The sequence below is a fragment of the Schistocerca gregaria genome, chromosome 5, assembly GCF_023897955.1.
Source record: "Schistocerca gregaria isolate iqSchGreg1 chromosome 5, iqSchGreg1.2, whole genome shotgun sequence".
NCBI classification, from domain to species: Eukaryota; Metazoa; Arthropoda; class Insecta; order Orthoptera; family Acrididae; genus Schistocerca; species Schistocerca gregaria.
Genome location: NC_064924.1, coordinates 282,340,422 through 282,368,218, shown reverse-complemented (window position 1 = coordinate 282,368,218; position 27,797 = coordinate 282,340,422). Strand labels below are relative to the sequence as shown.

Here is a 27,797-nt window from a genome sequence, read left to right as displayed (position 1 = left end):
CAATCAGGTTCGAGTAAAATAAAAAATGCAGTAAATAGTTCTTCATCAGCCATTGATCTTGCAGCTGCCAATATCATAACCCCATCTCTGGAAAAACATCAGATGATGTTGCTGTATTTATAAACAATGTATTAGCCATGGCTGAGGTAAGTGTCTGGTCAGATTAAACATGCTTGCAGATGACAAAGTTACATATCACGGGCGAGGCTATTACATATATTATGTGTCATGAAGTTTTTAATAAGGTGTCCACATTTGCAGAATTAGCAGGGTGTTTATGGCAAAGGCATAGAAAGCAAATCAGTGCATGGTATTTTAGGGAAAATTGCAGCAGCTTGGCGCAGAAAGCGAACGTAATGGTTGAAGCTTTTCTGATTTACAAGCTGACCCAAGAATCCAGATGCAAATAGGGTCACGCTATGAGCAGCAGAGAATAAGGCATTAGATGTTTTCCTGAGAGGGATTCCCTCAGGTTTTTCAGGGCAGGGGTGCAAATGGAAAATCCTGAGGATTGAGCTTACAGCACTTTACGTTGCTACACATATGCAACGGATAGGTAGTGCACCAAAAATGTGCAATGGTAGACGTCTGGTATGAAATGTTACTGTTGTGGTCAGCAGGGGCATTTGAAGGCACAGTGCCACCAACGACATTCTACAGTTATCAGCATTTCAGGCATGTGGATCCAAAAAGTGGGGCAAATACAGTGGAGAAGAAGAAGCGTTAAATTGCAGTGGGAATGTCCTTTCCATTAGGAAGCGTTCCCAACAAATGGCAGTATAGTAAAAACGTACACAGGGAGAGATTGTTGCTTGATAGCTTGGGTGAATAATAAAAAGTATAGATTTTTAATTGATAGTGGGGCACTCTAGGATAGATTCAGTAGGACAAAATAACTCAGGTTTAAGGTAAGAAACACACATTTTTGTGAGGAGATAGAAGTGTTTCCTACTGTGGGGCAAGAAACAGTTGAACTCACAGGGAATTCATTTCCGATGGTTACAGTTGTTGCACATGTTTCTATGTCATAAGATACACTTTTTGCTAAGGTACTACCAAATGAACTGTGTACAGTTGTGTTGAAAGTTGTTCTTGCAAGTACAGGAAAGATAATTTGGATTACAGTAGATCTTGATGTACTGCAGCAAGCTTTATGTTTGATAGGACCACTGTGGGGTAAATGTAGCACATGCAAGGAATGTAGATGGCCAGGTGTGGTGCCAAAAGTCACCTGATGGAACGAAAACATATTGATTCCATTGTGATTACAGGTATTTAACTGAACGTAGAGTAATCAGGGCATATCTGATTCTTAATATAACTGAAACTTTGGATGACCTGGGACTGTGTAAATTCTTTTCCACCATAGATTTAAGGAGTGGGTATCACCAAATTTCCAAATTTAAGATGTCCAGAAGATAGGCCTAAGACACTGTTTACAGCACCGTATGGTCACTACCAATATTGTAGAGCACCTTTGGATTTAAAGAACATGCTCGCAACTTTCCAGCGCTTGTTAGATGGTGGCTTTCAAGGTTTGAAACCTAAAAGAATGTATGGTCTGTTTGGATGATATCATAGTTTTTGCTAAGGATTTAGATGAACACTTAAAATGTCATTTTGCACATTCACAAGTTAAATACCTTGGGCATACTTATTTTACCAAAGAATTTATATTTCATGTGATGCAACCAGTACTGCTTTAGGTGCTATTTTAAGCAAAATATAGATGGGAAGTAGCGTCTAGTGGCATAAGAGTCTCATCAGCTACATAAGGCTATTCTCAACTATTTGAGTGAAAAAAAAGGAGATGCTAGCTTAAATATACGGTATTTTGTATATCCGTTATTACCTATATGGTTGTAAATTTAAGGTTGTTACGGATCATGCATCTTTGAAGTGGTTATTGTGACTAAAAGAACTTTAAAGCCAACTAACAAGATGGGCTCTGAAGTTAAAGGAGCTTCAGTATGAGGTAATCAACAAGCCTGGTGTTAAGCAAACAAATGTGGACACACTTAGTAAGAAAATTGTGGTTTCACAAGTATCTGGATTAAGTGTAACAGACTGGAAGAGGGCACAAGCAATGGACAAAGAATGCCAATTGGACAGCAAGCAACCACCATTTCTTATGCACTTAAGGTTTATTGTGTAGATCAGCAAAATGCGGACTATGTACCTTTGTCCCTGTACTACTCCAAACCGAAGTGTTACGACAGGCACATGACCATGTACTGTCAGGATATGGAAATAAAGGAGCCGTTGACAGATTAATTGCAGAGAGATTTTGGTGGAGAATATGATATAATGACATGTAGCAATAAGTTAAAAATTGCATACCAGGTGCTCAGCGAACAGACTTCAAGCACCAGAAAGTACAGTTACAAAGATTTCGAGAATCAGAGAAGCCATTTCACATGGTAGCAATTGACATTCAAGGACTATTTAATAGGAGTTCAGCAGGGAATACATGTATTTTTCCTATGATCAACCATTTTTGGAGATATCTAGTAATGATAGTTATACCAGATCAAAAAGCAAGCACTGCAGCTCAGGCCACATTTAAAAACAGGGTGCTTAATTTTGGAGTACCAGAAATTATAGTCACAGATCAAGGAACTCATTTTATGTCTGATATGTTTTGAAGCAGTTGTGGCACCTGTTGAAAGTAAAGAAGTTGCATACTAGTCCATTTCACCCGCAAGCAAATGATCATATGGAGAGGGTCCATAGCAAAAATGTTGTTATTATGTAAATAGCTAACACTTAGATTGGAACATCAGTGTTATGTTGCAAGTGTATACAATTCTAATATACAAACAGGAACAGGCCTTTCACCTAATGAAGTGGTATATGGGCAAAAGATGCCTTCACCTATTGATGCGATCTAGCTCAAGTTATGTACATTGGGTGAATATGTGAAGCAATTCGCAAAAAACATTGAAAGATCTATGGCAAACATTGGGTGAACATGTGAAGCAATTTGCAAAAAAACGTTGAAAGATCTATGGCAACAGGTAAAATATGTAGTTCAAAACCATTGTAGTGTCAAGAACTCTTTGGATGAGGTGCAAGTAAGTTACCTCAGTACAGATCAGGGCAACGGGTCCTACTGGTGAACCCTTTACCCCAAAGGGGAAAAGTAAGAAATTCTTCATGAAGTTTCAAGGACCGTGTGAAGTAGTGGAAATGACTTCACTGGTCAGTGTCAAGTTGAAGATGCCAATGAAAATGTCAATAGTGCATGTTAGCCGGATAAAACCTTTTAAGGGTATCATTGATGCATTATCGCAAATAGCTTCACCATTACTGCAAGAGAAGAAGTTACCACACGGAACAAAACTAGCACAGAATGTACCATATGGACTTAGACCCAGGGATAAGTAATGGAGTTTCGGATTGTATGTGTTTAATTTTGTATTGGGTTATTTAGGTTAGGTTAGGTTTGGTTATGTAGTTTGCTATAGTATATGTAGTTTCCACTGAGATACACTTTCATCCTTAGGAAGGAGGGGATTCATGATAAATCCTTTCTTGTAGGTGGTGCCAAAGATGATGATAAAACTTGTTATCATGAGCATAGTGGTCGTGCATGTATGTAAGTAAGGTGGAGGTAGTTAAGAATCAACCCTTGGGAAATGGATCTCATGGCAACTGGACATTCTTCCCACGAACCACAGGTCACCATTAAAACTCCCATTTGACTTCTGGGAATAAGGAATGATTAGAAGATATGTTCATAGACTTATCTCTGAAGCAATCGAAGGGGTTATGCTAAACAGATATAGAGATGAATATTAGGAATTGAAGTTTTCCAAAGAGAAACTAAGGGCTCAGTTGCAGGGATGATACCTTTAGTGCAAAAGAAGAGAGGTTAGGTAGACACTAGCAAAAAGCTGTTGAAAACAATATTTGGGACAGCAGTTAATGATGATATTGTGAATTGAAATAATATGCTAGGGATGGTAAAAGAAAAAGCCAGGATCACAAAAACAACTGTAAGTTGGCATACGACACTGATCATGGGTATTGAACAGAGAATTCGAATTGTGGTCCATGTAATAGTAGATCAGCCAATGGGAAATGCTTTCTGAACAAATGGACAGACAACGCGCCACAATCTGAGTCAAAGGCCTGTGCTTGGAGCAGATGCAGTGATTTTTGGCAGCTTTGACTCTGCCTCTGGATTCAGTAGATTGTACTCTGGCTTATGAAGCCACCAGCTGCCACAGAAGACATGCTGACAGGATGCATTTTGAGGAAAAAAGAACTAATATTTAATCTTATTTCATTGCATCCAGTGACGCCACGCAGTCTCTCGATCTCTGTCCTGACGAAATGGTAAAGGTTTCCGGCCTGGGAGTGGGTGACCCTTCAGAAGCCATGATTATGACTAAAGGCAGATGTTTTATGTTTTACAAATTTCTATCTGTGAAAAGGACAACAAGCAGTTATTTATCTCATTTATATGCTGCTACGTCCTCATCGTTGAAGTTCACCGTACCAAAGCTGTGCAAATGTGCGAAAGCAAAGTCATTAATTCCAAGCAAAACTAGTAATGATGACACCATAGGGCAGCGATGAGTATGAAGTACTGCTATGGACTGAAGGTAGTTCAGAATCTGGAAAATGAGTTGTAACATCTTGCTGAGATTGTCAAGTTCTGTAATTATTTGTTCCTAAATAAAAATCTCTAAAAGCTGGTAAGTTTCTATGGTCTTTATTACTCTCTATTGCTCACGAAAAAAAAGACTTTTTTAGTGTTTGACATCAAAGCTGCTGTTTATTTACTGACGTTAAACATTTGAGAAATGACATTCTTCAATATTTGTGAGCTGCAAAACGTGGTATAGTGAAAACATTTATATTGTACTGAGGTAGCACCATCTAAGTGCAGTATACATAAATCTACAAAATGTTTAAAAGGTACAATTGGATCTAGAAACAAATGAAAAATGGCAACTTACTATTAAATATAATTATATTCTCTTATTTCCAATTATTTGTCAAAGAACATAAACAGGCAATTAATTTCGGTCCATACAGACCATTTACAGATCTAAGATATGGCAAAGAGGCATCCTAAAACAGAACATGATCATCTGTATAGCACACCAGATTACAAAACAAAACATAACCAAAAATCAGTATTATATGTGCAAGTGACATCTGCCATACTTGAGTGCAGGAAGGCTGGTAACATACGGGAGAATGTACAGTCCGAAAATAGAAGTAAGTCGAAAATGCTATGTCATCTTGTATGAAAAACAAAGTTGCACATACAACACTGTATAAGAGTTATGTCAGAATTATACAACATTATGTTACAGACTGAGATGCAGAGATGATGGGCCCATATACATTGAGGACACTCAGTTTACATCTCCTGTAGAGATAATTACGCCTGGAGCTCTGCACAGATTTATCTGCAGTAATATTGACTTTGTGGATAAAAACCTATGCTAGTGTGGATATCTGCAGTTGTAACTGAGGATATCAGCAGAGACAGGCTGGACAGTGAAGGGGGAGGCGTGTTTATAGCGATAAGAAGTGCAGTAGCATCGAAGGAAATTGATGGAGATCCGAAATGTGAAATGATTTGTGTGAAGGTCACGGTTAAAGCAGGCTCAGACATGGTAATTGGATGTCTCTATAGGCCCCAGGGCTGAGCAGCTGTTGTGGCTGAGCACCTGAAGAATAATTTGGAAAATATTTCGAGTAGATTTCCCCACCATGTTATAGTTCTGGGTGGAGATTTTAATTTGCCGGATATAGACTGGGAGACTCAAACGTTCATAACGGGTGGCAGGGACAAAGAATCCAGTGAAATTTTTTTAAGTGCTTTATTTGAAAACTACCTTGAGCAGTTAAACAGAGAACCAACTCGTGGCGATAACATATTAGACCTTCTGGTGACAAACAGACCCGAACTATTTGAAACAGTTAATGCAGAACAGGGAATCAGCGATCATAAAGCTGTTACTGCATCGATGATTTCAGCCATAAATAGAAATATTAAAAAAGGTAGGAAGATTATTCTGTTTAGCAAAAGTGACAAAAAGCAGATTACAGAGTACCTGACGGCTCAACACAAAAGTTTTGTCTCAAGTACAGATAGTGTTGAGGATCAGCGGACAAAGTTCAAAACCATCGTACAATAAGCGTTAGATGAGTATGTGCCAAGCAAGATCATAAGAGATGAAAAGAGCCACCGTGGTACAACAACCGAGTTAGAAAACTGCTGCGGAAGCAAAGGGAAATTCACACCAAGCATAAACATAGCCAAAGCCTTGCAGACAAACAAAAATTGCGCAAAGCGAAATGTAGTGTGAGGAGGGCTATGTGAGAGGCGTTCAATGAATTTGAAAGTAAAGTTCTATGTACTGACTTGGCAGAAAATCCTAAGATATTTTGGCCTTATGTCAAAGCGGTAGTTGGATCAAAACAAAATATCCAGACACTCTGTGACCAAAATGGTACTGAAACAGAGGATGATAGACTAAAGGCCAAAATACTAAATGTCTTTTTCCAAAGCTGTTTCACAGAGGAAGACTGCTCTGTAGTTCTTTCTCTAGATTGTCGCACAGATGACAAAATGGTAGATACTGAAATAGATGACAGAGGGATAGACAAACAATCAAAATCGCTTAAAAGAGGAAAGGCCGCTGGACCTGATGGGATACCAGTTCGATTTTACACAGGAATCAGCATGGGTTTCGAAAAAGACTGTCGTGTGAAACCCAGCTCGTGCTATTCGTCCACGAGACTCGGAGGCCCATAGACATGGGTTCACAGGTAGATGCTGTGTTTCTTGACTTCCACAAGGCGTTCGATACAGTTCCCCACAGTCGTTTAATGAACAAAGTAAGAGCGTATGGACTATCAGACCAATTGTGTGACTGGATTGAAGAGTTCCTGAAACAGAATGCAGCGTGTCATTCTCAATGGAGAGAAATCTTCCGAAGTAAGAGTGATTTCAGTTGTGCCGCAGGGGAGTGTCATAGGACCATTGCTATTCACAATATACATAAATGACCTTGTGGATGACATCAGAAGTTTACTGAGGCTTTTAGCAGATGATGCAGTGGTGTATCGAGAGGTTGTAACAATGGAAAATTGTACTGAAATGCAGGAGGATCTGCAGCGAATTGACGCATGGTGCAGGGAATGGCAATTGAATCTCAGTGTAGACAAGTGTAATGTGCTGCGAATACATAGAAAGATAGATCCCTTATCATTTAGCTACAAAATAGCAGGTCAGCAACTGGAAGTAGTTAATTCCATAAATTATCTGGGAGTACGCATTTAAAATGGAATGATCATATAAAGTTGGTCGTCGGTGAAGCAGGTGCCAGACTGAGATTCATTGGAAGAATCCTAAGGAATTGCAATCCAAAAACAAAGGAAGTAGGTTACAGTACGCTTGTTTGCACACTGCTTGAATACTGCTGAGCAGTGTGGGATCTATACCAGATAGGGTTGATAGAAGAGATATAGAAGATCCAACGGAGAGCAGCGCGCTTCGTTACAGGATCATTTAGCAATCGCGAAAGCGTTATGGAGATGATAGATAAACTCCAGTGGGAGACTCTGCAGGAGCTCAGTACGGGCTTTTGTTAAAGTTTCGAGAACATACCTTCACCGAAGAGTCAGGCAGTATATTGGTCCCTCCTACATATATCTCGCGAAGAGACCATGAGGATAAAATCAGAGAGATTAGAGCCCACACAGAATCATACCGACTATTCTTCTTTCCACGAACAATACTTGACTGGAATAGAAGGGAGAACCGATACAGGTACTCAGGGTACCCTCCGCCACACACCGTCAGGTGGCTTGCGGAGTATGGATGTAGACGTAGAATAATTAATTTCAATTAAAAGGCATTATCAATATTACAACTTCTGTCTATTTTCCAATGCAGGGTGACCCAAAACCCTGATAATATTTGAAAATGCATTATTTCACAGATTAATGTGGGGAGAGGGATAAAACTTGACACAAATGCCTGAAATGACACGGGGTTTTATTGAAACTAAAAATGAGTTCAAAAACAGCCAATGATTGGTGCTGGACAGCAACACATCAGTGATGGCGCATGAGAATTATGTATAAAATGAGCTGCAGTGAGAGAGGGAGTCTGATACACCAACAGTCGTAGTATGTGGACTGTACCAGAAAAGCCACTGTTAGTGAAGCTTCACTATCAGAACTGAGAATCTGCTACAGCAGCTTTATGATCCTATCGCCATAAGAACAGGCAAAGGTCATGTGCCAAGTGTTGCCGTGAAGAAAATGTTCACGAAGTTTGAAGCCATGGGTTGTTTACATGATTGGACCTGTAGTGGGCGAATGGACACAGTGTTACTGCTGCTTGAACAGTTCAGGAAGAAATAGATACTTTAGTGAGTTCATCTCCACATGGTGAAGTCAATGCTTGTGAAATAGCACAATGCACCAGCATCCATCGCACTACTGTTTGGAGAGTATTAAGATTGACCATCCAAATGTTATCTTTACAAAATCTGGTGTCACATGAACCGTTAGCCACTGTTTTTGTGATGCAGAGCATATTTGATGTGTGGCTACTTCAAAAAATGGTGGAAGAGGCTGATCGTTGTCTAACATGTTGTGTACCAATGAAACCCATTTCAAACTCCAAGGGTGCGTCAACACTCACAACAGAGACTTTGGGCTGCAGAAAATCCTAGAACTGCCACGGAAACCATGTTGCATGACAAGAAAGTCACATTGTGATGTGGATTTATCACATCAGTCATGATCAGACCCTTTTTCTTTGAGTAAATATGGGTTGCTGTTTTTCAAGCTGTAAGTATGAGGGGTGCAAGGTATGCCAGTATGTTACAGAATCACATCATCCCTATCCTGGCTGATAAAAACATACTGGAAGGTACGACTTTTATGCAGCATGTCGCTCCACCCTATATTTCTACATGGGTGAAAGATATCTTGTGCACATCGTTTGTGAGGTTTGCATAATGCTTGGCCTCACAGGTTCCCAGATCACAGTCCATGTGTTTATTGGCTGTGGTTACATTAAGCCACAAGTCACAAGTTTACACAATCATCCGACCTCACAAGGGATTCTAAAAGAAACATACAACAGTGATTTATCACCATACATAATGATATGCTGTACAGTGCTGTTCACAATATTGTCCCACAACTACTGGTATTGTTGACGAATGATGGCTGATTTGAGCATTTGTTCTAGAGAACTTTGTCTTTACGAAAAATTAATTGTTATGCTAATTATGGCTTTTGTATCATATGAAGCACCAACTTTTGGTCAGTTTGTGTGTGGTCTTTTTTTCCCAGTAAAACTATACATTATCTCAAGTATGTGTGTTACTCTACCTACAGTATTCCATGAGCTATTGAGTTTTCAAATGTTAACAGATTTTTGGATCACCCTGAATATTTACAATCACACAAGTCACTGCAATGCTTATTACATAGAGAAGTAAAGTACGTTAACATGATTAGACATTATGTACATTTGATAATACAAACTATACGGCTAACATTTAACAGTGTGCAGGATGTGATAACAACTTGTAACACAACTTCATTTCACTTCCCAGTGATGAGGAAATTGGCTACAGAAAATCATGCTGAATATGTTTTGTAACTTTACAAACATATCATCAATATAACCCACTATGTTATATTAAAATGATATCTAGTGTGTCTGGCTTTTCATAGCTCCATCATCCCTGCACCTCAGTTTGTGATGTAACATTACATAATTCTAGCATGTCTCCTATTATACCGTGTTGTATGTGCAACTTTGCTTTTTACCCTAAATGATATACCCTTGTTTACTTCTTACTGTGTTTTGAATGTTTTGTATTCATTTATGGTATTTGGATGTAATGGCACTCTTGCCTGCACTCAGTTGTAACAATGTGTCACTTGCATGTAATAATCTTTTCGTGATTTTGGTTGTTTTGTAATCTAGTTTATTGTATAGATGATCCCTGTTTGCCTTATTTCTAGGTCTGAAGATAGTCATTGCAAACTGTAATTAATCGGCTGTTAAAGTTTTGTTATCAGTAACTGAAAATAAAAAGACAGTATTATTTATTTCTGGATAACTGTACCTTATCCATGACTGTGTTGCATCACAGGTAATTAAATCCGAGTCAGAATACTTTTGTATGCATTATACATCAGAAGTTTAGAAAGCAAAAAGTTATTCCTTGTCCTTTCTTAAATTTGTGTGACCTAACCACAATACCATAAAAATTTATGTAAATGGTTAATAATCATTATTGTGTTCAAATCATGAGCCTTTTTAAAAGGACAACTGTCATGAATCAGTGTTTTTGTACTAATGAAAAGAATGTTTTCTGTAATACAAATATTATAACATTGAAGTGGTTTTAACAGAAATCCGTTATTGTTTTTACAAGCAGGTTTTGTATTTAAAATTTTTTACGTAGGCTACAACAGAAAACATCTCAAGACAGGAAAAAAAAAACCATAGTGGCAGACGACCTCAGTTTTGATCAACTAAATTTTGTATTACAGAATAATTCTTCAGATGAAATTTTTCTTTCCTTGGAATAGGCACTGTCTTTCAGAAATGTAAAAGGTAGTGGAAGCAAGAAGAAGAAGTGGCAAGCAACTATATCACCTTGTACAAATAGGATTGCTGCTCAGTGAACTTTCAAGGATTTGGTTTTAGGCACAAGCCAGAAGACAAGAAGTTTGGAGAATATTAAGAATGTACCAGGTAATAATTTGAAATTTTCTGCATTTAATTAGTTGGATTTTAGTGATCAGACTGAAATACACATGACATTCATAAATAATTAAAATTAAAAATTATTTTTGCCATTCCAGGAGTCAGAAGAGAATAAGACAGAAGAAAAGAAAAATTATCCACCACCTCAAGCAGTTACTCAGCCTCCAGTCAACAAATTGCACAGCAAACGTGCAGAAATTTCTCTTCTATGTTATATTTGATTTGCATCCAGTGATTATCAGTTGTGTCAGAGGCTGTCATATGACTAACCTTCCTGAGAATATAATTGGTTTTGATACAAAGTTACTCAGTTCGCACTGTGAAACAAATTTCTACAGAGAAATTTGGCTTTATATTGATATAGTGCACATTACACAGAGAGACAATGGAGGAAAGGAAGATTCTCAAATACATGTATGTCTTTACTTCGCAACCCACTGTATGGTGTGTGGTGGAGGGTGCTCAGTGCACCAGTATAATTTTTCTCCCTCACTGTTCCATTCTAGATGGCATATGGGAAGTAAGATTGCATTTTCTTTTTGTATGACCCCAAAATTCTCTAATATTAACATTGTGGTCATAACAGAACATTTATATTTAAAAAAGCAATATGCTTCTGACTTGTTTTAGAATGCCAGATCTCAAAAATTTTGTAAATAACTCTCTTTGCAGTACTATGTAACTACATAGCTAACTATCCATTGTTGACTTGTTTCTGTCATATTGTAGGCTGGCAGCTGTGATTATCACCTCAACAATCAGCATGTACAGTACATTTAAATAAATTCAGTAATGTGTGCTCTAAAATTTAGAAATGTATTTAATCCCAGGTGTTCTTTTAGTCATAGCTATATCGAGTTAGAATACTAAACAAAAATCTACAAGTAGTAGCACGCAAAACATGCCAAAGAGGGAACAGACAGCTCTAAATATGCAGGTAAATCTTAAGATTCAGATGAAGCATGGTAAAAAGAAAAACAGGAATTGCAGAATTGTTTGGAATCCCAAAGTCTACTTTTTCTGCGATAATTAGGAATCAAGAAAAAATCATTAACATTGCTGTGTCAGGTTCCAGAAACAAATCTAAATGACTTTGTAGCACTAAGTGTGTTCGCATTGAGACATTACTGCTAGAATAGATTAATGCATATGACTGAATCAAAGTACCTTTAAGTGGCCCTGTGATTCAGTCAGAAGCAAATGAGATTGCCAGAACTATAGGCATCAAAAACTTCTGCTGGTTGCTGTATCAGTTTCAAAAGAGACATTCAGTATCATCTGTACAAATTTGTGGTGAATCAAATAAAATTGGTGAAGAAATTGCGACCAGCTGATTGCATGAATTTGAGCAAGTTAGAGAAAAATATGCCTCATGTGATGTGTTCAATGTGGACAATCACTCCATGGTGAGAAAAGGTGATAGGTGTCACAGTGGAGCACACAGCAAACGTGTAACTGTTGCCCTTGTATGTAATGCAGACAGCAGTAAAAAGTTTTGTCCCTGAGTTATCGATAAGTCCAAGAATCTGTGTTGTTTTTAAAAAATAAATATGGACACTTTACCTTGCATTTACTCTCCCCATAAGAAAGCTTGGATTGGTGGCACATCATTTTGCAAGTGGCTTCTTCTATTCGACAGTCTGATGGTTGCTCAAAACAGACATGTTCTTCTTACATTGGTCAGATGTTCTGCCCATAACATACAGGATCTGAATCTAACCAACATAAAGATTCAGTTTTTGCCAGCAAATGTGACAAGCCACCTTCACCCCTTTGACAAAGGCATCATTTCTCTCATCAAGAGAACTTATTGCAAGCAACTTGTAAGAGCTGCAGTGCGTGCTACTGAAAACAATACAGTAATCCCAAATTAGAATGTGCTTGATGCAATAAAAGCCATCACAGCAGCCTGGAACTCCATGTTGCCATATCATATACAGAAGCGCTTTAACAGAGCCTGGAGACATAGCAACACAGAAGATGTACAGAAGTTAGATAATGCCGCTTCACCTGCACGCATTAGAAAAAGCCACTTCACCTGACGGATGGGACAGTTCTGCAAGATGTTGCAAACCCTGGGATTAGTACAGACTTACAGATGATCAATATCTGGTGCAAAGATGGCAGCTGACTCTAAATATAAACAAATATGGTGCTTGTAAATATACTGAAAGATCTGATCTCATTTGACTATGCCATCAGTGATCAGTAACATCTTTCAAATGTCTGGGTGTGTCCGTCCAGAGGGAATTAAGATGTGATCACATAGATCTAGCGACTGTGAAGGTTAGAGCCAGACTTAAGAGTTTTTTTGAAAAATCTTCACACATTAAAGAGATTGCTTACAGAACTCTCGTTTTAATATTTTTTGAGTGTTATTTGTTTGTGTGGGAGCCTTAGCAAGTTGCATTAATGAAAAAGATGGGAAAGATTCGAAGACGAATTGCACTATTCATAAATTTGTTTAGTCAGCACATGTAACAGAGATATTGAACAAACTGTAGTGAAGATGCTACAAGAGAGACATTTTATATTACAGTCGGCCTTACTCGCAAAATTTCGTGGGCCTACGTTCCAAAACAACAACAACATTGTACTTCCTGCAACATAAATCTCACATAATGACCACACTGCCAAACGTAATGAAAAGTTGAGTCTTACATAGGGTTACTGAAACGGAATAGGAAAGAGGTTGGGAAGGTCAATACTGGTATACTCAACAGTCTGACCAGTAAGCAGTATGTTCTTTAGACATTAAAACAGTTGCCATTAGCAACATTCACTTGGTGATAGCAATATCTCAGAGTTAGCATACTGTGACTCTATTTATTTAGTAAACTGCTATGCCATATCTTATGAAGCAGTATAAAACAATTAAAAAATATTCCCTGCACAAGAAGAAGCAGTTTTACTCATATGTGGCTACCTCCTTATGAATCTTTTCATTCATACACCCATCCACCCATTCATTCATTCATTCATTCACTCGTTCAACTATCCAGTCACGACGTTCTGTGACTCCCATCAAGAAGGAGAATATTCAGGGATGTGGAACAATTCAAGATACACATTAACATGAAGCAAAGTATCTATGAACTCTATCTATAAATCGGTCAAACTGTTCTCAAGTGATGATCTTTCATACATGTGGCAATTCATTTTTATTTATGTAGATTAGTAGCTTAACATGTACTAGATTACAATGGCATTTTTCAAAGAAAATATTTTTACATATTTAAGTACGAAGTCCTATTTTATAGTACATGATTCTAAGCATTTACAGTTGGATGACTTGTCTGGCATAATGTTGTCTGTTTATGGGCCACTGCATAGAGTTATGATTAAAATTCAGGGAACAGTGTTACGTAATTGTCATCACTTTCTCAAAATCACAACTGCAGTTCCTTAGATTAGCCCGAGCATACATACAGAAACCACACTGAGGGACTAATTTATAATACACTGCTACTTCCTACATAGCTAATTAAACCTTTAAATTCTGGAATCTCATTGTTCAAATAATTTGTAGAAAGGGTGGCTAATGAGACATGTTTTTAATTTTCTTTCAAATGAGTAGTGATTCAGAATTTCTTCTTTTATGTTAGGCAGAAGTTAGTTGAATGTCTTTCCTCCAGAATATATACAGTAACTTCAGTCTGAAGCCTGGACAATGAGGCAAAGCCTGCAAAAATATTATTCTTCCATCTTCCATTATGACTGTGTATGTCACAGTTCAGTTGAAACTCATTTGTATTATCAGCAATAAAAAAACATTGAGGAGCAAATGTATCAAGGAGTGAGTGCAAGAATTCCAAGATCCTTGAAAAAGGCTTCTGGAAGATATACAATTACCTATTTTTCACAATATTGGTACTACTCAGTTCAGTTGAACAAAAGCATTTTACACTTTAAGTGCAGTGCTCCATACGAAACAAGGAGTACAGATATGAGAAATGAGACGACACCCCTGTTCTTTCAGCCAACACAATGGGAGATGCTTCTAAGGACATCAGACACTGGGATATACTTCTTGATAACTTTATCCATGAGTTGCCTCCATTTTAACTTGTTATCCTGTTGGACCCCAAGGAATTTCACACACTGTACTTTGTTCACTGTATGACAATTAATGCCTACTTCTGGTGCTAAAAGCTCATTATTGCTTGTTTCATGAGATTAATACTTAAACAATTATCTATGAACCATTCATAAGCATGCACAGCTATCATCAGACAGCTTCTGTACATGAAAGAAAGTAAGTTCAGGTACAGTGTCCCACTGTTCGTTAGGTCGTTATAGATGGGAATTAAGTTTTGACAGAGGAAGAATGGGGAAGTAATTAGCCATGCCCTTTGCAAGGAACCCTCCCAAAATTTATGTGGTTTGATTTAGAGAACCATGGAAAACCTATATCGTGATGGTCGGACAAAGGTTTGAGCTGCGCCATCTCCCTCCTTCCACCACCTCCCCACCCCCACCCCCACCCAAAACCAAAATGAACATGACATAATGATTACAGCACCTTAGTACTCATATTTCCAGATGTGTTTCATCGTAAGTAAACCTGTTTACCGCGAAACAAATTGTCTGTGTAACACTAGAAGGAAAGATCAACTCAATTCTATCATGACGCTTTTAGTACTTATACAAAATGAGACAAAGTACACTGGTGCTAAAATATTTGTTTTACAGCCCAATATTGAATGCACAACAAATAATATACCATTATTTAAAAATAACTTATGGAAGTGCCTGTTTGTCATTAGAATTGTATTTTGCTGAAGACCTCTTTTGTATAAATAAAATCTGTTATTTGACTCCTCTCATCTGTACTCAGAATTGCAGAAGTAATTTTTGTGTTAATATTATAAAGTCCTAAACAGAAATTCCCGTTGACTACAATACTGCATCAGTTGTATTGATAACCTTCTGTGACATATCCTGAGATGACAAAAGTCATGGGATACCTCATAATATAGTGTCGCACCTCCTTTTGCCTGGAATAGTGGAGCAACTCAGTGTGGCATGGGCTCAATAAGTCATTGGAAATCCCCAGCAGAAATACTGAGACATGCTGTCTCTATTCATCCACAACTGCGGAAGTGTTGTTGTTGTTGCAGGATTTTGTAGATGAACTGACCTCTCAAATTATGTCTCATAAATGTTTGATGGGATTTATATCGGGTGATCTGGGTGGCCAGACCATTCACTTGAACTGTCCAGAATGGTCTTCAAAACAATCATGAACAATTATTGCCCAGTTACATGGCGCACTGTCATCCATAAAAATCCAGTCATTATTGGGAACATGACTTCGATGAATGGCTGCATATGGTCTCGAAGTACTAGAATGCCCAAGGGACCCAGTACATTGCATGTAAACATAGCCCAAACCATTATGGGGACAACGCCAGCTTGCGTAGTGCCTTCCTGACAACTTGGGTCCATGGCTTTGTGGGGTCTATGACACACTTGAACTCTGCCATCAGCTCTTACCAGCTGAAATTGGGTCTCGTCTGACCAGACTATGATTTTTTAGTCATCGAGGATCCAATTAATACAATCACAAGCCCAGGAGAAGTGTTGCAGGCAATGTCGTACTGTTAGCAAAGGCACTCACTTCAGTCATCATCTGCTGTAGCCTATTAATGCCAAATTTCGCCACATTGTCATAATGGATATGTCCGTCATACATCCCACATTGATTTCTATGGTTATTTAATGCAGTCCTGTTTGTCTGTTAGTACTTAAACTTCTACTCAAACACCACTGCTATTAGTCATTAAGTGAAGGCCGTCAATCACTGCTTTGTCTGTGGTGAGAGGTGCCTTAGATTTGCTATTCTCAGCTTACTCCTGATGCTGTGGATCTCAGTATACTGAATTCCTTAACGATTTCTGAAATGAAGCATCCCATGTGTCTAGTTCCAACTGCAATCCATGTTCAAAGTCTGTTAATTCCCACATGTGATGGCCATAATTACATTGTAATCATTTTCACATTAATCACCTGTTCATAAATTACAGCTCTGCCAATGCACTGCCCTTTTAAACCTTGTGTACATGGTACCAAGCATATATGTGCATATTGCAGTCCCATAACTTTTGTCACCTCAGTGGTGTATTTTAATCTAAGGAGGTAAAAGGAAAATAAAGTGGAACACACTACTCCTTATTTATTATTATACTATGCCATTGTCATTGTTGTAATCGTTATCATTTTTTGTCCTGTGTGTTGACATTTATATGTATTCGCTTCTTTTTTTTTCCGAGAGCATTGCTTGCACATACAGATCTACGGATTACATAAACCATAAATAAAAATATGTTTGATGATCTGGAACATTGAATGTGAGGTTTTCTGAAAGAATTAAGACACTTGAAGGTTCGCTTTGAAAAACTAAACAAAATAAAATGAGGTTTTCTTTAATGAAGAGGAAAGGGGGATCCTGGAAATTAGATCAGCTGCAATACAAATAGTAATTCAGGATAGTTGTTGGATAATAGTCTAGTTATACATGAGAAACATCTGGAGTGGGTTCATTGTTTTTGGTATAAGCTGCCAGTTTAGAAATGGATGCACTATGTATGATGGCAAAGAGCAAGGCAGTAAAACATGCTCATAAGCTGTGCAGTAAGCTATGTACAGTGTGGAGTGGGGTCATTGTTCTTGGCATATGCTGTCAGTTTCAGAGATGGATGCACTATGGAAGATGGCAAAGAGGAAGGCAGTAAAACATGCCCATAAATTGTGCAGCAAGCTAGCAAGAGTCAGCTGACACTGAAACAGATAAGAATGAATTTTGGGCATACTGTAGGGGATTATGGTGATTTTTTTTTTTCCAGAAATGAAGCAGCATTGGAGCATTTCAAAAAATGAACATCCACTATGAGAAATCTAGTTATAGTGTTCGCAATGACCAATGTAATGGTTGGTTTTGACAAGGAGAACTTGCTCTTTGCTGGGTTCCAGTGGCAAATGGAAGTGATTGTGAGTATGTATACATCAAATGAGGTTGGTCATGTAAGAGCACCCTGTATTGCTGTCTAGGGGGCACTATGGAATGGAATGGTTTTGGAGCCATGCAACAATATGCACCAGCTAAGAGTTCAGTAGATAGAATATCTCTTTCAAATCATGTTTTCAGAACAACTGACACATAAAAGCTCCTTAAAAAAACAACCTCATCATGAGGCATGATCCCTTCCTCCCTGGGCAGGTCTACTCTTGTCCTCATGCTGTTCAGTGGCAGAAAACACAAGTCTGGTTTGGAGTTGCATTGTATGTGCCAAACAACTAGACACAGCACTAACTCTACCTGCCACATCGTGACAGCATGGTTATGCCCCATTCCGTTAGACAGCTTATATTTACTGGCTGTCATAGCACCACTAGATATCACAGAGAGGTTACAGCGGACATGGAGTATACAAAACTGTGCCAAAACTTAACCTGTTTACTCTGCCATAAACAACCAGTAATACAGTGAATTAAATCGTAGAACCAGGCCATTGACATCGCTACCACAATCAAAACAGCAAGGCTGCACATTTGAATGACACTCAGTGGTGGATCCAGCCTCAAGAAAAGCTACTAGGAGGTGCAGAGGAGGAATGGAAGACACGGATGTTGTATCAGCCAAATCAGATCAAGAGTGGTGTGAAGCAGAGGCATAATAATAAATTAGAGATTCCTTGAAACTGATAGCAGCAACATGTGTGACTGCAGCAAAACCCAAACGGGTGCCTCTCCAAAAATTGCCCCTAGCGCCAACATGTTCAACTAATGCCTAACAGTGGGAAACAATACATACAATGTTACAAAATACTTGGCTGAAATTATCTATCTATCTCCGTTATATAAACTTGTCAGTAAGTTTACTATAGTTGCAGTCATGAATGATGGTGGCCGAGTTTAGGTTTGTTCTGTGCATTCATTTATTGAATTTTTATTTTATTTGTTGTGATTTGTCACTGCTGATGGTGGGATGGTGATGCTATGGGACAAACCGTGTACAAGCAAGCAAGCAAGCAAGAGACATAATTTGCAGTACACACACTTTCTTCAAACGCAATGCACATTTGTGGGCTTACCACAAATGTCGCTTGTAACCAGCAACAATGCAGTCCCCGTCTGTTTCTCGAGCTGTGTAAACCCCCATTGTTTGTGGATGGGACCGTACTATATATTGTTTCATGACAACAAAATGGAAAGTACGTAGTGCTACTCTCCACATTGAGGAGACATCAAGTCACTGACAGGTGTAGTGAAAAAGAATGCCAGAAATATTTAAGCATTCAGACCAAGTCCTCCCTCAACATTTAACAAAAGCACAACGCACACACATGCGGCTGTGTGTAGTGAGTAGCAGTTTATCCTTTCTGTATTGTTGTTATTCCATCATGGACTTTCCATTGTTTTGTACCTTACTTGTTTAACTGTGTTAGTATACATATTTTATTTTTATGAGTTCGTGGCATTAAATAAATTAGTTAATGTGTTGTTAACTGACATTTTGTAAAGGACTGTCCATGAGTGTAACTTGTGTATTGGGAATATCTTTGTTATTGTTTATAAGTAAAGGGACCACTCACCAAATAGCTGAGGTGTTGAGGCACACTCAAAAGAGAATAAAAAATTCCTCCTACATTGTACCATCTGGATACACACTGCTGTGATTGCAGTTCAGCAGGTGGACTGGGGGTGGGGCTGTGTCAGGTAGGATAGAAGGAGAAAGATGCGGGAAGTAGGAAGAGGGGTTGGGAATGGATAGCTAGCAGCTTGGAGGGAGGCAGCAGGGGTGCAAGATGGGAATGTGGAAGGGAGGGGTGGCAGGTGCATGTGCTAGCCATGTGACAACCAGGTGCTGGAGCCAGCAATGTGCAGTGAACAGTGAAGATAATGGTGGATTGGGTGACAGAACAGAAGGACGGAAAATTGTGGGTAGAAGGTGTGGGGGCAGTGAGTTTGTCGAGGTTGAGACAAGGAGGACTACAGGAGCAAAGGATGTGTCCTGCAGTGCCACACTGTCGCGATTTCTGAGCTGGTGGGGCGATGGGGTCAGTCGTGGCATTGGCCCAGTGGAAGACTCTTGAATTGCAACACCATGCACACCTCCTTACATGTCTTCTGCCATCCTACCTTTGACAGAGAGCTGGGGCAGTGGCAGGCATTACTCCCGTGACTGCTGATGTGGAGCCCATGGAATTTTACCTGCCCTCTGTCCTGTTTCCCAATCCCCAGTGGTTCAGTGTCTATCCCCACCAATGCTGGTGGACCAACAGTCACCCCAGTATCCACAATCTTCTGCCCATCTGCCAGAGCTTCAGTGATTGAAGTGCAGCTGAGGAATATCCCGTCCATACTGATTATGTGACAATGTTTGCAGAAAAAGCAGCAAGGCTATTTTTGGTCCTGCATGGCCTTTTTTATTGGGGGGGGGGGGGGGGGGTATTTAGTATCCCCGCCAGCAGAAATTGAGATGTATGCAGATGAGCTGGCATGGTTATCAAAGCAAAATACTACAGAAGGCTGTCTGGATGGCATGTGGCATGAACAGAACCACTGACACAGGTGTTTAGCTGTCAGTGGTGAAAGGCCAGTTCGTTGTCTCACGCCATGCTCTGTTTTTCAAATGCTAGTGATAAGTTGTTCACAATGGTTGAGATTGTATTTATTTCCATGCTTCATCCCTACACGGTGTTCAGACACTCTACTTTCCCATAGATTGACTCATATGTCAAGTTTTGTTCTGTCTTTAGGACTTTCAGCTTATTGTTGAACCACCGTTGGTTCATATAGTTTACGTTCATTTCGACATTTACGGTTTGCAGTGTTATCACACCTCATTCAAATACTAAACCCACATAGAATGCTGTGCAGCGTGTGCAGCACAGTTGGTATGTGATACAGCTCTTTCGCAGCTCTGCCTGTGCTGGGGCAGTATAAGCCTATGACAGGACTCGGGCAGATTTTACACGTCCATCCTTTTAATTGGAGGTCTTGGGGACCACAGCAGTTCACTATTGTAAGAAAATGAAGCATTAGCTCCCTGTTTTGGCACTTCAATGTACCATTTCAGGCCTTAGTTGATGCTGAGGGGGTTATCATGATCCACATATACAGTGCATCAGTAGCCAACATATGCAGACTATCTGTAACTGTGATATCAGCACTCCAGCCATCAACTGGAGCAGGGTGTGCTGGATGGGTGGATTGGACAAATGGTGCACCTGGTGCTTCCACAGGATAGGGCTCCTGTGGCAAGAGGTTGGGAGTGGGGGTGGCATAGAGATGGACCAGGATGTTGTGTAGATTGGGCAGTCAGCAGAATACCATTTTAGGAGGGCTCAAAAGATTTTTCGTAGTACATCCTTAATAAAGAGGCATGGCAATTCATAATCAAACCCTGAGGGAGGATATTGTTCAGATATTGGGGCATTCATTTGCACCTGATAATAGGAAATGGTGGGAGGACTAGGGGTTTGTGGAGATATTGCATGGAAGATCCATTTGCGAACTTGGTTTGGCTAGGGGGTGCGAGTAGTGCCTGTCTGTGAAGGCCTTAGTGAGGCCTTCAGCAAACTGAGAAAAGTAATTCTGGTCACTTCAGATATGCAATCCACTGATGGCCCGTCTATATGGGAGGAATTTTCTGGTGTGGAAGGGGTGACGGCTGTCAAAATAAGGTACTGTTGATGATTAACAGTTTTAATATCGACATAGTTGTGAATAGAGCCATCAGAAAGTCAGAGGTCAACATCCAGGAAAATGGCATGTTGTCTGATGAGGACCAGCTGAAGTGAATGGGAGAGAATGTGCTGAGGTTATGGAGGAGTGATGATAGGATATCATGACCTTGAGTCCTGATCATGAAGATATCATCAATATACCTGAACCAGACAAGGGGTTTGGGGTTTTGAGAGGCTATAATGATTTCCTTTAGATCACCAATAAAAAATTTGGCATAGACAGGTGCCAAGCGGGTGACCACAGCTGTGCCACAGGTTTGTTTGTATAACAATGAATCCCTGACATAATATTGTAGCTACTTACTATGCTCCTTTGAAGGAATCACTGCTCGTGCTGACCAGCACCATGAGCCAATTGCATGAGCGTAGCCTCTCATATCAAAGACATTAATCACTTTCTTCACCAACTCTCAATCAGCACCCCAATTATTACTCTATTTCGTACTCGTCACTGTTAATGCTACCTGCCTATACACCAGTATCCCTCATGCCAGTGAACTTGCTGCTTTCGAACACTACCTCTCCTAATGTCCTTCTGTCTCAAGTTTGAGTCATCTAGAGAAAATCTTCCCAGCCTACCGAAACCCAAATCTTGCCTGGTGCAAGTTCATTGATGGTACCTTCATTATATGGACTCGGGGCCAAGATAGCCTATCCTCATTCCTTCACAACCTCAACACCTTGTCTCCCAACTGCTTTACTCGCTTCTCCTCAAACCAACCTTCCACCTTGCAGTGTGTTGAGCTATACCTCTTTAATGGCTCCATCCACACCTCTGTCTGCATTAAATCCACAAACCACCAACAGCAACAGTACCTTTATTTTGACAGCTGTCACCCCTTCCACAACAAAATTTGCTCCCTTGTAGCCTTGTCATCCATGGATGGCATATCTGTAGTGACAAGAATTCCTTTTCCCAATATGCTGAAGGTATAATCACGTATAATCACTAATACCTTCACAGACAGTCATTACGTGCTCTCCCTGCCCCTCACACATCCCCAATCATCGCACAAATCAGCTGCAAAGGAGCGTTCCTTTGTCATCCAGTATCACCTGGGAGTGGAGCAACTGCAAAACATCTAGCGCCAGCGTGCTTTGATTAACTATCATCATGCCCAGAAATGAGACATTGTACCCAGCCACTCCTAAAATGGTATTCTGGCACCCATCCAACCACACAAGATCTTGGCCCATCTCCATGCCAACTCCACTGCCAATCCCCTTGCCAAAGAGATCCTGTGAAAGATTGAGCTTGGAGACCTCATGATTCATCCTCCCGGACCAATGCCTGGAGAGCAGAAACTCATAACAGGAAGCAGCATTGCCACCATCTTTCGAGCTCTTGTTCTTATATTCTATCAAAAGTACACAAATTCACACATACATTCACACAGACACACAAATGCATACTCGCATGGTCATGGCAAGACTTTCCTGTGACAAATAAATATTACCACAGTCACTTGACACCTTCTTGCTTTACTAGATGACCCTTCACATAGCATCAACATACAGGTGGCCCAGTGATAAGACATGTGAATGTGACTTGTATTTGGGGGAATGGCAGTTTAAGTCCACATCAGGCCATACAGATTTAGGTTTTCAATCGTTTGGCTAAATTGTTTAAGACAGATCACAAGATAATTCCCTTAAGAAGGATACAACCAATGTCCTTTACCATCTGTCTCCAATCCAAGCTTGTACTTCTTCTTTAATGAACTCATTGTCAAGAAGACATTAGAGTTCAATGTTCATTTCTTTGCACAGTACATCAATCTTTCAGTCCACATTCTTGATTTCAAAGCTGGAGTCTATAAGCCTGATAAAGTCATTCACTATAACACATTCTTCAAATTTTATTCTGGTACAGTGCTGTGTCTCCAGGCGAGTCATAAACCATCCAAATACAATATGTCTCATTAGTAACTTAATGTGAAATATCTCTATTCATCATCTGGAAGAAATTGGTAAAAGAGTTACATATAGTTTTTCTCAATTCTTCCGCCGTATTGCAGAATTGTTCTCTCTCTTCTCATAAGTTACCCAATTGATGAAGTAGGGAAAGAAACAAAAAATGAAAGAAAAATGAAAAAAGCCACATAGTCTGTACCAAATGTATCAGTTTTATTTGCTGTGCTATAAGCTCTGTTTTCTGTTTTTCAAAAGATGTGTTTCTCGCTGCTGCTCTCACAGAAAAATAATTTTGTCAAAAATAAGTTCTTAGTCATAATATAAATGCTGTGCACCTCTTCGGTGCTTAATATTCAGTGATCTGCCTTCAGACCAGCTGTTGATCATTATTTTGAAGTGAGCTGCATCAAACTGCACATCACATGTAAAATTTATTGAAGTTATTACTTAGCTGATTATCTTATTGTGCTGTGTAGGGCATGATGCTGGTCGCGGATCCCATCCTTGTAGGAAGAAATATTAAATGATAAAAGCATTGTGATATTCAGATGGCTTCCAAAGATTGTTGACTGAAATTAAGGTTCTAAATTTCGAAATAGGTATTATCAGCAATATTTCACAGTCTGAACTAGTAATACAAAATACATCTGCCTTCAGCAGTTCTACAGAAGCACATTAGCTCCTTTTACAATGACACTGCCATCAAGACTGAGCACAACAAACAAGAAATATAACTCATTCTTTACTCAGATCTGTTTCTTGCAATGCTTGCACCATGTGCACTCTGTAATGTCACAATGCTCATTTCTGTGCAGCCCTCGGACAGGTGCCATATGAAATGCCTGTCTCCTGGCTCACATGCCAAGATTTCCTTGGAGAGTTCTCCAAGCATCGTTGAACACTATCAACAATCTGTGCACTTAGTTATGGTCTATGTTTACCTGTGTCACTGTTTAGTACACCTGTTGTCGCCAGCTTCCTTACAGTCTATAAAATTGCTGCCTTTTGTCAGAACATCAGACACATTTAAGTCTCTCTGGAATTCCCATTGTGCTGGCCGCTATGGTCGAGCGGTTCTAGGCGCTTCAGTCTGGAACCACGTGGCTGCTACGGTTGCAGGTTCGAATCCTGCCTTGGGCATGGATGTGTGTGTGATGTGTTAGGTTTAAGTAGTTCTAAGTGTAGGGGACTGATGGCATAAGATGTTAAGTCCCATAGTGCTTAGAGCCATTTGAACCATTTGAATGCCCATTGTGTTATAACTGATGAGTTTGTTTTCCAGTAAGTTTTCACAATAAAAACCCATTCTCAAAGTGTGCACTGCATGTTTTTACCAGCTAAAGACTGCAAACGAATACTAATTTGCCCATTATTGTCATGGGGTACAAACTACACACTCAAAGACTTCACAAACCGCAACTAACAAGGCTATGAATGAACTAAAACTAACTGAGCAAATGCAGCGTTATATCGGACAAAGGACGTCGTGTGCAGAAACAACAATCAACTTGCCAACAGTGGGTGGTGCCCCTGATTCTCCCTGAGCTATTGAGATCATTAAAACAATTTTCCCCTTTCTACAGGCTTTCAGAGGGAAATTATGATCCATTGAAGTAGTTCAGGTTTCATGGATTGCCCTGTGTCATTGCTTTGATGGCATTGCAATAGAGATAGTGTTACAAAACACAAATAATGGCCAGATGGATTTCAAAATACCTTTACTCATACCCTTGGTGTTTGAATTACTCAAGTCGTTGATGATCACTTCAGATGCAGGAACTGATTCTTATCACTTATCCTGTTATAACTGTTTGACTGTTTAAAAGGAATGAGAAACATTCATTGACAGTCTGTGAAAATCTCGCAACAGCCTCATAAACATTAGCTGCCTGATGATGAAAATCCCAAAAATATTAAGACTTTTTGTTTTTCTATTAAACTGGCACTTACCTCAATCTTCACAATACTGGGCTAGGGGGAGTGGGGTACTTTATACCGCATTTTGAAAATATTGTAATGTAATCAGTTCCTTTATATTTTAAATATTTATTGTTTCTAATGAATTCTTATACCATATTCCATTTATGTTTTAAATTTTTCAGTTAAACTTAACCAAAAAATGTAGGTCTCAGTAGTAGGTGTCCCTTTCCCCATTGAATATTATATTCAATACTTCCAGGCTGAGGACCTTACATACACACCAATATCTCTTTAAGAAGTTTGTTGAGAATAAAAGTCAATAACAAGTGGTTGTCATAAAGTCAGTACACTTTATTGGAAGTGCATTGATATTGCTAAGAGTGTGCTAAAAGGTATTTTCAGGTTCTGGAGCCTACATGCACATCAGTACCTTTTTAAAAAGAATGTTGTTAATAAAATTCAATATCAGTTAACAAATTCCAATTTAGTAAAAAAGATCTTTAGGCTGGACATAAAGCATGCCTCTCCCCCCCCCCCCCCCCCCCCCCTTTCTCCCCAAGTATGTGCATCATGGAAGGTGCCTTGGTATTACTAGGGTTAAATATAAGAGAGTTGAATGAAATATTTGTTTAATTTTTTCTTGCTTACAGTATTTATTTCTGACACAGTACTATTATTGCCACATTGCATTCGTAACTTCTGCATATTTTAATATTAGGATGGTACAACTAATATAGAAAAAAAACTTACTTTTCATTGCCAGGCACTTTTCTGTAGTGTCCCACTTGCCAAATGACTCCACTTTTACTTAATATATTTTCTAACTTCCTACATTTATCTTCTCTCTGAGATGAAAAAGAAAAGCCTACTTTCAAAGTCTCAATATTTATTCTACTTTCTGTCGTACTTAATAAAATTTGCCACTCCAGTAAGTACAGGTTTTCCCCAAAAGTTTCACTTTTGGTTTTTTAATTTTCATTTACTATGTCAACTTTATAAATAGAAGCTATGTCTTTATTGTCGATGATCAGAAACAATCTGTATTTTGTTGCAGTTACATGAGCTGATTCCTTCAGTAGCGACATGCATTGTCAGCAAACAGCTGTGTATGCGGCCAGAGCTTGATAACCATTGGGCTCTCAGAGACTTTGCGTCACGACTAATGGCACAAATCTGTAAAAATTTCAATACATCGACCAACAATGTGCAAACTCGTGTCACTCGTATGTTCAGTACAGCTCTGCGGAATGAGAAGACTCAACTGTCTTCATTATATGGAGCCATTGAAGGTTTGGACTAGACACATAAAGTACATTTTTCAACCAGTCAGGCATATGTGTTTGTTTTCAGATAACATGTCATAAACGTGTTTCTCATAAGTTCTCATTACATTATCTCATTTTTTCAATTTCTCATTATTGTTTTGTTTGTCAAATAACATGCTTTAATAAGAAGAGACTGTTTTGAGATGCATCAAAACCACTTTTCTGAAATGTATGAAAAAACTACCTTATGACTATGTCTTTGGGTAATTCCTCTAAAAGTGATATGCTTTTTGATCTAACAGTGTATTTGATCATTAGATCGTATATATTTCACATGCACTTGAGAAAGTCCTTGAGCACTAGTTTGCAGGATGCTCTCCCCTACAGACAGATGTTCCAAATTCTTTTGAAAACCAGGAGCTTAAAACAAGTGAGAGTAAACATAGGCTGCCTGACTGTTGCAATGTGTGAATTTCCCACCCAACCTTTTTCATGGGTTTGAGTCCCAAAGTGCAATAATGATAGAACGTCTTAAAACTAGTACAGCAGTAGTATTGTGGTTAAAGCCTTGCATTTACACACCAGAAACATTATATGTTTCGGCTTATGCTTTGTAAGTCTCAGATAAATTTTTTAATAAGACACTCCCCTCCTGCCCCCCCCCCCCTCAATGTGGTGTGTGTGTGTGTGTGTGTGTGTGTGTGTGTGTGTGTGTGTGTGTGTGTGTGTGTGTGTGTGTGTGTGTGTGTGTTTGTGTGTGTGTGTGTGTTTTGTCTAATTCAGAAGACTTTCTGGCCAAAACCTTACTTGCTTAGCGACACAACATCTCCACTATATGGTTAATTACTATGAGAGGAACAACTGGTAAGAACAAGCAGGACTATTAAATAAAATAAGAACTGTCAGTCTTCCAGCACAACACACAAATACATCTAACTGTAACAGTTTTGTATCCTTTTCTTCCTCTTGGTGGCTCGAAAGCATTGTATAACTCTTCTTCAATGTGATAATCATTAAGAGAACAGAATGAATATAAGTTATGACACTTTCTGTATGAAGTTATGTAGTTGATGTGGAACAAAATTTGTTGCAAAAATTCCATACAGTGCTTATAAAAATTGTCAGAGATTTGTTGGTATCAAATTATGCATTCTCTCATTCTATACATTATCTTCT

The 27,797-nt window shown here is 39.1% G+C and overlaps 1 protein-coding gene across 1 annotated transcript in view; it reads left to right on the top strand.

Moving 5' to 3' along the window:
* The window catches only part of LOC126272179 (transcription initiation factor TFIID subunit 6), a 128,778-nt gene that overhangs the window by 55,944 nt on the left and 45,037 nt on the right, over nucleotides 1-27,797 (top strand). The window contains exon 7 of the mRNA XM_049974832.1: nucleotides 26,411-26,645. Within this exon, the coding sequence (XP_049830789.1) occupies nucleotides 26,411-26,645 (235 nt within the window). The remainder of the gene's footprint in view (nucleotides 1-26,410; nucleotides 26,646-27,797) is intronic.